General features: G+C 33.4%; 1 protein-coding gene across 3 annotated transcripts in view; it reads left to right on the plus strand.

Annotated features, from left to right (window-relative positions):
* Ranbp21 (exportin-5-like protein Ranbp21) overlaps nucleotides 1–12,539 on the plus strand; it is a 116,772-nt gene that overhangs the window by 59,127 nt on the left and 45,106 nt on the right. For all 3 annotated transcript variants that reach the window (XM_075358449.1, XM_075358447.1, XM_075358450.1), the window contains exons 11-13: nucleotides 3,223–3,408; nucleotides 6,858–7,094; nucleotides 10,490–10,699. In XM_075358449.1, the coding sequence (XP_075214564.1) occupies nucleotides 3,223–3,408; nucleotides 6,858–7,094; nucleotides 10,490–10,699 (633 nt within the window). The remainder of the gene's footprint in view (nucleotides 1–3,222; nucleotides 3,409–6,857; nucleotides 7,095–10,489; nucleotides 10,700–12,539) is intronic.

Below are 12,539 nucleotides of genomic sequence, written 5' to 3' on the forward strand. Positions count from 1 at the left end.
AGACAGAAGAAAATTCTTACTATGTTTGTGTCCTAAAACCTTATCTACAACATCCCAGGGATCCTTGTTCCCCTGTTCTCTGACAGAGGAACGCCAAGAATCCCTCTTAGCCATGCGGATCTTATGGAAATAATGAAATTTTTTATCTCTATACTCCATAACTTGGGCTGCCCTCCATTCCAGATCACCCTCATGCTGAGATGCTCTCCTTAAATGACAGAAAGCCTGTATCAGACCTACTAATTCCCTATTCAACCATGGTGCGAGCCTCTCGACCAGAACTATGGGGAATTGAATGATCAGCAGCATCAATGAAAGTTGTTGACAACCTATCTGACAGTCGTCTAACTCAATGTCTCCAGACTCCAATCAAGAACACGAAGCCTGGCCGACAGAAAATCAACAAACTTCCTCTAGTTTGCATGCTGTGCAGAAAACGACTGCTGAATTGGAATGTTACATTGGTAGCGCTCACTGAAGCCACCAACAATCTCATAAATATTCAATCGATGATCACTTGAGCAATCATCATCACCTTCCAGCCACTAACATTGGCAGGAATAAACCTACCAGTGGTGACATTGATGTTCATTCTACCAAACAACCGATGCCCAGCTATGTTACCTGCATACGTGGGCAACTCAGCAGGCTTATTTAATATGTGTAAGCTGTGCTAAGCTAAAAAGCTCTCAATTAATTCACTACCATCGGTAAACTCGCTATGCCACAACAGTGACTTAGTGTTAAAATCTCCACAAATAAGTATTGGACTTCGACCAGAGAATTAAAGAATTTTTTCCCAGACCTTAAGATTACGATCAGCAGTATTCTTGTACTGAAAATATGAACTTGCAAGTTCTGAACATTTACATGATGTCATCATGATGACTTTCTGAGAGCTGCCATAAGAAGACGCCATCTAGTTCTCTTCTGCACACAACAGCAGACATAGTCTGAGAACTGCAATAGATTCATGTCCAATCTGATAAACCTGGCAGTTCACCAGACACAATGTATGGATGCTGAAAAAGAACAACATCCAAACCTCTACGAAGAACAACCTCACCTAGTTCGCATCAACGTAAGCACCCTGTGCATTTAACTAACTGAATTTAACTACTCACAGAATGCTTGGAATCTGTATTTCCACACTTCCTGCAATTCCCACAAGTGGAACCCTCTGACTTCTTGGTACACTCATCACGCTTTTGTCCCTGCTCACTGCAATGTGCACATACTGTCACCAGCTGTTTACAGAACTTCGCCCCGTGTCCATACTGGAAGCATTTAAAACAATGCTGGACATCTAAATAATTCTTGACCTTACAAGAAGAAAAGTCAACAAACAACCTGCCTTCCACAATGAAATGTTTCCATAGATCAGGACTTACCTCGAACAAGCTGTAGTACCGCTCGGCCTCACGCCTACCCATTTTAAACTGTAATAGACAGTTGGACTTAAGTTCCCCTCTTATCATCTGAGTGTTCTGTTCACATATAAGAGTCATTTACTCATCCCCAGATAAACACCGATTTGTATCATAAACTATAACCCTTGGTGCCTTCTTTTGGGATCAACTTTAATGTCAGTTTTCCAGACTTCAAGGGAGTTTGAAATGATTTTTACAGACGATGACTAACCCTTTTTTTGTTTTTTGTATATTTTGAATTTTCAGGCTCTACCTCTTTTCACGAAGGATGGCCTAAAATTCATCCTTAATCTCTTTACTTGTCTAATACTACTTGTCTTTACTTGTCTTAGTTGTCATATCCCCCTCTTTTAAATTTATGAAAATGACCTGTGTTGCTTGTGGATCAAACTGGTCTCCCATTTTTCTCTCAATACTTCAGCATAAGGCTTATGCTGAGGGACAACCATGGGAACTGAAACCTTTTCCTTAACCACAACCTCTCTCACTTCTGCGGGCCTAGCAGCTAAAGCCTCATACCCCGCAACTAGAGCTACAAAAAATTTAAGATCATTCAGTCTAAAGGTGAATCTTTTGTGAACCTATTGAACCACTTTTAGAATTTTCTAAAAATTGCATAACCTTACCGTACTGTTTGTTGAACTCTCACAGAAATGGAGCTGAAATTTCTGTACATTCAAGAACCTTATGAAACTCGCAAGTAAGTTTTGGCTGGGTTGAAACAACTGATACACCAGCCCTAGGTTCCTCCTCTCCTGAAGAGGCAGACGAATCATCAATTTGTACTTCAGTCAATAACCTCACCAACAGAAGTGGGTTGTTTACCCCGCCTGGGCCTATCTTGCTTTTCCTTTCATGACATAATACTAACAAATCACCTTTTAAAGAAAATATAAACAATAAATAACAGAACATTAGTAAACAAAGCAAGGAGCCAATCAAGACAAGGCAATGTGACTGCAGCAAAAATACAGCGACCAATCACAGTGTAGCAAGATGGCAGCAACTGTTGCCATCATAAACAAATTATGCTCTTTAATGAACAGCTATTTTTAATTATATTAATTACCAATAAATAAAAAATAAACAACAGTAACCAAAAATTGAACACCAAATAAAGCACAACACTAAAGAAAATCACCAAATAAAAATAAATACCCCCAAATTTCAATTCAATAAAGAACCACCACCTGATCGCCTATACTACCCAAGCTATGCAGATAGCCTAGGCTACCCAAGCTATAAAATAAATGAAAATAATTAATTGCTGTAGAGTAACTCCCTAAATATTAACAAAACCCTTCCTAAGTATAGGAAAAAAAAACTCGCCAAGGAGCAGTCAAAGACACCCCCTAACTTTACCATGTGTGTTGAAACTACCTGTTGATTATGTTAAAAATATTCTTGTTTTATCTATTGCTTACTTAGGAAGTACTCAAAGAGAATGCTGTATCTTCTCCACCACATTGCATATAATGCAGTTTTAAAAATTACTTTTTTATAAATGATGATTATAATGCCATTTGTTTGTTAAGTTTTGGTATGAATTGTTGTTTGGTACATTTCATATGATACAAATCTTCATATCCAAGTTGTTTTATTCCTAATAATTAATCTGACTTCTGCATGTATCACCCCCAAGCTTTAAGTTTATCTAATGAAGATAAAATGATTATGTGTAAAAAACTGTAATACACTCTTATTATGTGTAAATAATTATTTGTGATGACTTATGCTGTTTAGTAAGTATAATAGTGTAAATTTTGTTTTATTTGTTTGTGTAATTTTTTAGGTACTGGACAGTGTACTCAGCAGGATATTAATGTGTACTGAAAGACCACCTGTTTCCAGTGGTCTGAACCTGTTAGATCTTTGTTTAGCACTTGAGCCATCTGATCCTCTTATTGTGTCAGTTCTTCTATCATGTATTTCTGCTCTGTTTGTCTTCCTTAGTATGGCTCCACCTGAAACTTCCACTGTGAGTATTTTTATATTTTTATGAATAGTTACATATTTAAAAGTGTATATTATTGAGGTTGGGAAAAAGTTTTATTTTTATTTTCCTGGTAGATGACTGAGGATTGCATAATTCTGGAAATATTAATCAAATCTTTCAACTTCTACATGCTTTTGAAAGGTGACCTAAGTAATTTTAGAAAGGTTATGCTATACAGGGGGATTGATTACAAATGATTCACTGGATTTTAAAAAAACTATATTTAAAAAAGTAGTACACGTAAAATTATGAATGATACATGAAAATAAACAGAAACTGTTCATATCTTCATAAATGTTTAATATGGCCTCCATTCGTACATGACACACATCTATGTAGAAGTCCAGTTCAGTCCACACATACGTTAACATATCTCTATTGATGGTCATAAATGAAGCTGTAAGGTGCTCTTGTAGCTCAACCAAAGTTATTGGGTACCACATCCATTTATATGCCACCACGGCATATAAACACTGTTTTTAACGTACCTGCAAAGGAAAAAAATCACAAACCGTGAGATCAGGAGATGTAGGAGGCCATTTTTAAAGTGTTAAGTCACAATCTGCACATCACCCGATCCAACGGCGCAGGAGTTTTATTCAGGAAGCCTCATATTTCAGTATGCAAATGAGGCGGAGCTTCATCTTGTTGGAATACACAGGTATTGGAGTCATCTTTCAATTGAGCAATTTCAATTGAGTCAATCTTTCAATTGAGTTAACTTTTGGAGAATTACATTCATGTTCTATAGAATTAGATTGCTCACCTTCCAACTCAAGTGAAATGTCACCTCCTCACTAAACACGAGCCGATTAGCAAAATCATCATCCTCCATAGCTTCCTGCATGTCATTACAAAATTTGTATCATTTGTTGATATCATTTTGTTTTAACTTTTATAATAACTTTATACGGTACGGTTTCAGTCATAATCAAGTTCACAAAATCTCCCAGACAGTAGCCGTGGAATATAAAGTTCACTGCTAGTGCATCGAGTTGACTTTGGGCTATGAATGAAACTTGCCCTGACTCTGCAATGTTTCATTTAAAATGCTTGGACGTTCAGTGCTTTGCACAAACAACCAGTGTCTTTAAACTGTCAATACCAACTTAGAATGCTTTGATGGCTTGGTGGTTCTGTTTCAAACTATCTCTGGAATAAATGCGCTGCATGGTAACAACAGATAAATATTTCTCATACTCTTAAGACACAGAATGCTTTCTGTTGTATAGACGTCATTTTAGAAACAGAGCTTGTGCTGCTACCTGTCATTGACCACTTTAAACTTAACCTGAAACTTGGACAGTTTCTGGTTTATTTTCCTGCATCATATTGCAGGAAATTTTTAAATTCATATTTTTAAATTTTCTTAAATTCGATGAATCATTTGTAATCACTCTGTATTAGTTTATTTTATTTATTTAAAGGTTATTGCATCTTGAAAATGAGTGGAAATAAAGAAAAAAAATACATTTTGAATTTTATTACAAAAGAATGCGACTTGAGATTTTTAAAAAAAATTGTTGTGTGTGGATTTGATGTCGTATCAGTATATGTGGCTTCAACATTACAAAGCTGGATCAAGCATTTTCAGTGTGGAAATTTTGATGATGATGCGCCTTGCTCTGATGAGCCAATGACCAAAGATTTGATGAAAAATTTATCATGTTTGACAATAATATACAGAAAAGATCTTAATTGAAATGAAAATGTTTTTCTGCGAACAGTGAAAAAGCCAGGATTGACACCAAAAAAAGTGAGGCTGTGTGTTGTTGGATTGAAAGGAATTGTTCATTGTGAGCTGCTGCTGCCTGAACAAATATTTTAATTCTTATTTTTATTGTCAGCAACTGGAAACATTACTTCAAGTGATAAGATAAGCTACCAAAATTGATTGTTAGGAAAGGTGTTGTAGTCTTCCATCACGACAATGCCAGATCCTAGACATTATTGTGACCCATCAAAAATTGTGAGAGCGTGGCTAGAAAATGTTGATGTATCCACCATTTAACCCTGACTTTGCACTGTAAAATTACCATTTGTGTTGGATTCTGGATTCTACAATACTCTCTTAACAGTATAGTCGGCTTTAAAAAGAAACTTGTGAAAATCAATTTACCATACTTTTTGTTCAGAAAACACAGAAGTTTACAATGATGGGATTATGATTTTATCTCAAAAATAGGCAAAAAGTGTGATTAAATCAAAACACCACACATATTTGGTTTAATAAACTTCATTTGAAATATTTAAAAAAAATTGTATTTAAATATAAAGAAACTTTTTCCCAACCCATTATTTACATCATATTGCAAATTATGTGTATAAGTATTATAATATTTATATATTTTTTTAAAGATCCTCTTACGTACTGAAGTGTTGCAAACTTCTGTACAAAGATATGAAATTTTGTATTTGAGTACCTTCTAAAAAAATGTTGCATTCCCATTGAAGATTATAAACTTTAAGAAAGTAAAGTAAGAAAATGTTTAGCATAACATTGACAATAATATTAGGACATTGCTCACCGTGGCGGACTGGTAAGGTCTGACTTTATTCTAGAAAGTTCTGGGTTTGAATCCTGGGTAGGTTTGACATTTTTGTCACTTGCTACTAAAATTCCTTTCGCAAAAAAAACGTTGGCCAGATTTTGCAAGATGGTTTAGCTTTACTTTTTATATCTAAGCCTTGTTTGTACACCTACCATTTTAGGTTTTTTTATTTATTTTTATATCAGTGTCATAAAAAATGAATTGATGAAGAATTATGATAAGAAATTATTTCTGGCTTAAGGCAGTTTTCTTGCATTTTACCTGTCTCCATTTTGTAGTATTTGAGATGAACTTAGGAACTGCTTAGTTCCTGAGAGTTCCATTTTCCTTTTAGCCTCTTTTTTTTTTATCTACTCTGCCTTGTACTTTATTTCTATTAGAGGGTAATTAAAAAGGTCTTGCTATTTCTTCTAATTCAGTTTTCCCTCTATTATTCAAAATAATACCTTTGTGCCTCCCTCTTTATTTTTTCTCTTGTATCTATTTCCTTTTGACCTCCGTTTCAAATTATCTGTTCTGTTTACTTGCCAGGTTCCTTGCTATATGTTTAGCCCTCTGCAATCTCTTAAGACAAATTTTTTTTACATTTTCTTTAATTTCTAATGTTTGTATCCATAAGTCATCTTAATTATTATGTAATAACAATTTTTTCAAAATTTATTTTTACTTTTAAATGTGCTTGTTTGATTGAATCATATAATAAAAACAATCTAATCTGTGTTTTGCATGTAAGACTTCACAATAGAGCTTAATATTTTTTTTACTTTTACAGTAAATAATTATGGGTGGTAAACAATTTTTAATATATACTGTTTATTAATAGTATAATATTACATTTTTTATAGAATTTTAGTGTAACGATTAAGTTTTTATTTTCAGGCGTATCTTCCCAGAGTTTTGGACAAGATATTTGCATCGCTGGTATTTACAATGCCAGGTCAGACTAAGTCATCACAATCACGTCCTGTAAAAAATGTTCGTCGTCATGCTGCATCTTTGATGATAAAAATAAGTCAAAAGTATCCATTGCTCTTATTACCAATTTTTGAACGGATCCATTCTATTGTTATTTCACTCGAACCAAAACTTTCAAAAATGGAGTATATGTGTTTACAGGTAATTTCTTTTGAAATTCAAATATTTATTTTTCTCTGCCGTTGTATTCATCAGCATACATATGTTTGCAAGTCTAAATTGATTTTTAAAAATTGTAATATGGTTGTTATATAACTTCTTTTTGGATATCCTGTGTCTTTGTGAACATGTGCAATGTGTACAGTAGTGTATTATTGTGTAAAATTTAGCAGTAGTCAGCATCTGTATCAAAAGCATAAAGCGGTGCTCATCATTTATCTATTTTTGCCAACATCTTTCTTTGTATTGGTTTGATTTAGATGTGCATCCACCTCAAAGAGGACCTTGTAAAGCAATTGAGTTTTTGTACTATAAGGCACGTTGGCGATGAACGATGAAGTGGCAATGACTGCTGGTGAAAGTACCCTGTAACAAGCCTTTGCTCAAGTAGGGCTTACCTAATCCTGCTTGCACTTTTCAAAGCAGGGGCTGTTATCAGTATTTTCATAATTGCTTGCACTTGCATAAACAATCCAGCAGTGGCTAAGAGATGCAAAGAATAACAGGAAGATTATCAGGCCTACGGGTGCCTGTATTTCACTGCAGGCTATTGTCACATTTGTGGGGTTGCCTGAAAAAGTAGTAGATATGAGCGAGTAGTAAATAGATTAGCTTAGCTTATTTTATTTACTTAGAGAAAGATGTCAATTGTATAGTTTGGAGAGTTGAAGAGAAAACCCAGGCAGATTAGAAATTAAGAGGTTGTCGGGAAGGGAGTGGAGGATGTTTTAGTATTCTCCTCTGATGGCAAAAGCAAAGTCAGGCAGGTACGTCCATCTAATTTTCAGGGTCAATTTTTGAGGAATTTAAGGCAGCCTAGGCTTTGCAAGATACTCCAGTTATGGGGTTGACAACATGAGATGGTGTTTAGCCCAGACAAAACAACGATGATGTTGCTCAAGGGCAGAATACTGTTACATGATGATGACCTCATGTATCAGTGTCTGGTCATCGAATTAGATACTTCTGCAGCAGGACACACCTCCTGCTGCAGAAGTATCTAGCTGTTATTCTTGATGAGAATCTTTGATTCAAGAAGCACTTTCAATCTGCTGCCAAAAAGATTTGTTCTGCTTTCTTTGATTTTCGGAGAGCAGTTCACCCTAATATCGGGCTTAATTTCAGAACCATGCATGTTCTACATAAGTAAATGTGAAGCTATAATGCTGTATTCTGCACCTTTCTGGGCTCATCAAATGAGATATTGCTGCACCTGTCTAGGCTCATTGAACAAGGTAGAAATGTTATAGGAATATTTTGTTGAGAGCCTAGCATCTATTGTTACCTGTGATTGGTGCCTATAGGGTTTGAGAGTGTGGGGTGGGGAGGGGGTGATCCTTGTTATTTTTTTGTATTAAGTCCATTGATGTCCTTGTGACTGAGCACCAATTACCTTATGATGCTAAGAAGGTAGGCCAACTTACCTCTGGGTGCATAAAAGAAATAAATGACCATGGTTTTCAGTCTAAAGTGTAGTTTGTTTATTTTCAATATAATATGCTGTGTTTACAAAAAGCAGAGATTTTTAAGCGTAATCCCCAATGATTATTTTTTTAATTTAAAATAATATTACTTAAATTACAATTGTTTCAAGTGTTGAGTTCTTGAATAAAAATCAATAGAACATTTTATTATAGCAGAAAAATATTGTTGTGATAAAGAAACAACAAAAATCGTATTTAAAAGAAAAGTAATTCATAAAAAATATGATAAAGAAACTTTTTTTTTAAATAACAGAAACGAAATCGTATTAAAAAAAATTATTTTTACTTATTTTAGATAGAACGTTTCAAAGGTAAAACAATATTTTATTTTGGGTTACTTTTAAAAACCCGAGTATTGTAACCCGGACTATTTATATAGTTTGTGTTATTATTACTTAACACTTTTTATTTTCATGGAGATGATGATAGCTGTAAACCTATCACTTGTCTGATAATCATTTTGTCTTTCATCCAGAAAGTTTTTCATTCAGAAGGTACTGAATTGAAATTCATTCAATTTTGGAATTTTATACACTAGAGAAAATTAGATTCTCATCTCATTACAAAAAAAGAAAAGTAATTACAACTAGGCATCAACTGGTTGATAATGTATAAAGAAAAAGAAAAAACCTAAAAAATGTCTACTGTAATTACATGCTAATTCTATTACACGTTAATATTAAGTTATACATATAGAATAATTAAGTTGAGCTTGTTGGGGAAGTGATACAAGCATCTAGTTAGGCTACATGTAAAATATAAAAATTGGCTGATACTACTCAACACAATGCTAAGTATGGATGTAAATGTATTATCTTGTTCTTTTATGTTAGAAATAAAAAGTTATTTTCTTACCAAGAAATACATTTATATTTTTCATACAGGTTTATAACATTATTCTAATCAGAGGAAATTCTTTTCTGGAAGTATGAAAGGATGCATGTGTTAGTAGATTTTGCAGTTCCCAGTTTTGGTTTATATCAAGAGGAATTTGTTTTCAAATGTTTCATTTTATATCCCACTGTAAATTTCATAATCCTAGCCTGATGTTTAGTTCAAATTTAGTGTAAAACTTACTAAACAAATAGTTTTTATCAATTATATTGTATTGCAAGCGGATTGTTAGGTGTGATATGTCAGAAAATTTTATGGGATTCCTTGTAAAAAGCCAGTTTTTTATTTATCTAAGGAAATAGATTTTTTAAAATAAATAAATAAATATTGTAAAAATCTCTTACTTCATCAGATTTAAGCCTTTTTCTTTTTTATGGAGGCCATGATTTTATGTTTTAACTTCAATGCTAATTAAAAGTTGTTAGGTTTAGTTCATTTTTTTATGTTAACATTTTATTTTCTTGTATTTTAATTTGCATTTAAAGAAACTTTGATAAGTATTATTACAAAATGTATTTATTTGTATTTTCTTAATTTTTTTTCTATACACTGATAGTGGTATTTTTATTCCAAGCTGCATCTTGGATTGGTTACTAATAGTAAATACTTTTTAGGTAATATTGTACTTTGGGATAGTGAAATTTTAATCCAGACTGAATCACATTGTACTAATCTTTATGCAACATTTGTGTGTTTTTTTTTCTTGGTCTTTCAGTTTCATTGTAGGAGTAGGATCTTTTTTGTACTATCGAGATCACAGTTCAGAGAATTTATCATGCGATGATGATGTCAAAAATAAATAATTGAATTCACTTGTAAATTATTTCACCGAATGATCTTAAAAATTGTACATTTTAAGTTTTTATTGTATCTCAGTTGATAAATGTTTGTGACTTGAAAGGCCTTAGTTCACAAGAAAATCTTATTTAATTTAGCTGCAGAATCATGAACAAGGTAAAATTTTTATTTTTATTAAAAGATTTTTGTTTTTACTTTCAGGAGGCATTATTATTAATCAGTAATCACTTTTGTGAGTATGAAAAGCAAAGTAATTTTGTTCAAGAAGTATTGAATCCTGTTAGAAATCAGTGGTTAACTATGACTAAAGAGGTTTTTAGCAGTCCTACCCATTTTATGGCTTTTGTAGGACTTGACCAACCTCCTGTAGAGCCATCTGATGATGATAAAAATGGCCAGAACCGTGCTCAGGTAATGTTTGGGTGGTTTTATGTTGTTACTGTAATAAATAATTTAATGAAGTGATAAATTATTTTTTTCTCTCATACAGTTGTAAGTTGTAATATGGAATACTGATTATGCAATAAATCTGGTATCTTCAGTTCATTAAGCAACTTCTGGGGATCACCATTATGTAGTTGTAAGAGATTTTTTTTGTATTTACATTTTATAATTAATTTAAATTCACTTGGCAGCAAACTTTCTGCAAGCCCTAGAACCAAAATAGCATGAAATTTCTGTATTATATTTTACCTGAATGATTCACTCCTTTCAAAATCACACGTAAAAGACCATGGAGGTTACATACTGGATGCTCTAGCAAAATGTTTGTAGTATTTTAAAAATCAATTTTTATATATACAAATATAAATGAAATATATAGAAAAAAAGGGTGAACTCTCCAATGTCAATTTTTAAAAAAATATTTTCTATAGAAGAAAAATCTGATATTAAAAATGGTATTGGTGTCATTTATATCAAGTTTGTCCTTAGTTCTTATAAAAAATAGTGTAAAGAAAACAGAGATTTTGGAATCTATGATTATTCTCTATTGGCTTCTAGGAAATTGGGTGAAGTTGGCTACTATCTGACATTTACGTGCTGCATAGCTACTGCTTTCTTTAGTTGATTTTGCTGTTATATAAACAGTCATGACAGTGGAGATTTTTTCTCAAAAACAAATTTGCCTTTGCTACTTTGTTGTCATCTAATATTTCAAGAAAACAAGTTTTCTCAAAAGTCTGTTTTGTCAAGTTCACCTTTGTTGCATGGGACACCCCACATGTAGTACTGGTGTTTATTTCTGTATCTACTTTTGTTAAAGTAAGAATGTAATTACAGATGCCATTCTTAAATATAATGGGTAAGAATCCAGTCTGATCGGTGGAATACTGAAAATGAGAATCACATGTGTAGTTATGATTTTTTCTTCTAAATTGTTTAATGTTGTTGGGTGTTGGACTGAAATTAATTATAAAATTAAATCTACTAATGTATTATATAACTGTTACATATATGAGAGGTTTACTCTAAAGTAAAGACCATTTCATTGTAAAAACGTTTATCCTGAAAAATTTATAAATAGTTTTTATTTCTCTTAAATAAAATCTCTTAAATCTTATACTATTTCTCTGTACAATCGCCACATGAATTATGATATTTATTGTAGTGATACAAATTTCCCAAACAAATGGTAATCAGAAGGAGCTAAGTCCAGACTTTATGATGGGTGATCATAAATTTCTCATCCAAATGTTCTCAGTAAATCACATGTTGGACCCACAACAGGTGGACGTGCATTACCGTGCAGCAGGACAATGCCATTGGTCAGGTTGGTCAGCCGCTCACATTGCCGATTTTGAATGGTGTGGTGTAACTTAGAGTTTCACAGCAGTTTCTGCATTCATAGTCATTTCATGTGGCATGAAATCAATCAGTATGCCAAACTGATCCCAAAAGACTGGCCATCAGTTTGTGTCCCAAGTGGCTGTAGGTTGACCTTTGTTGGTCTGGTTGGTGATTGAGGATGACGCCACTCACTTGATTGCCATTTTCTCTCTGGTGTATAATAACAAAATCCATGTTTCATCACTGGTAACAATTGGATTAAGGAACTCATCACCTTTTTCTGTGTAGCGCATCAGAAATTCCAAAGCAGATCCGATTTGGATTTTTTTGTGACGTTTCATTAAGACGTGCGGCCCCCAACATGCACAAATGTTTCTGAAGCCAAAATGGTCATAAACAGTGCGACCAATAGCAGTTCTTGAAACATCAGGAAAAAGAAGGGCTAGGTCAGAAATCGTTGAGT

The sequence above is a fragment of the Lycorma delicatula genome, chromosome 2 (assembly GCF_047948215.1).
Source record: "Lycorma delicatula isolate Av1 chromosome 2, ASM4794821v1, whole genome shotgun sequence".
In the NCBI taxonomy this organism is placed as follows: domain Eukaryota; kingdom Metazoa; phylum Arthropoda; class Insecta; order Hemiptera; family Fulgoridae; genus Lycorma; species Lycorma delicatula.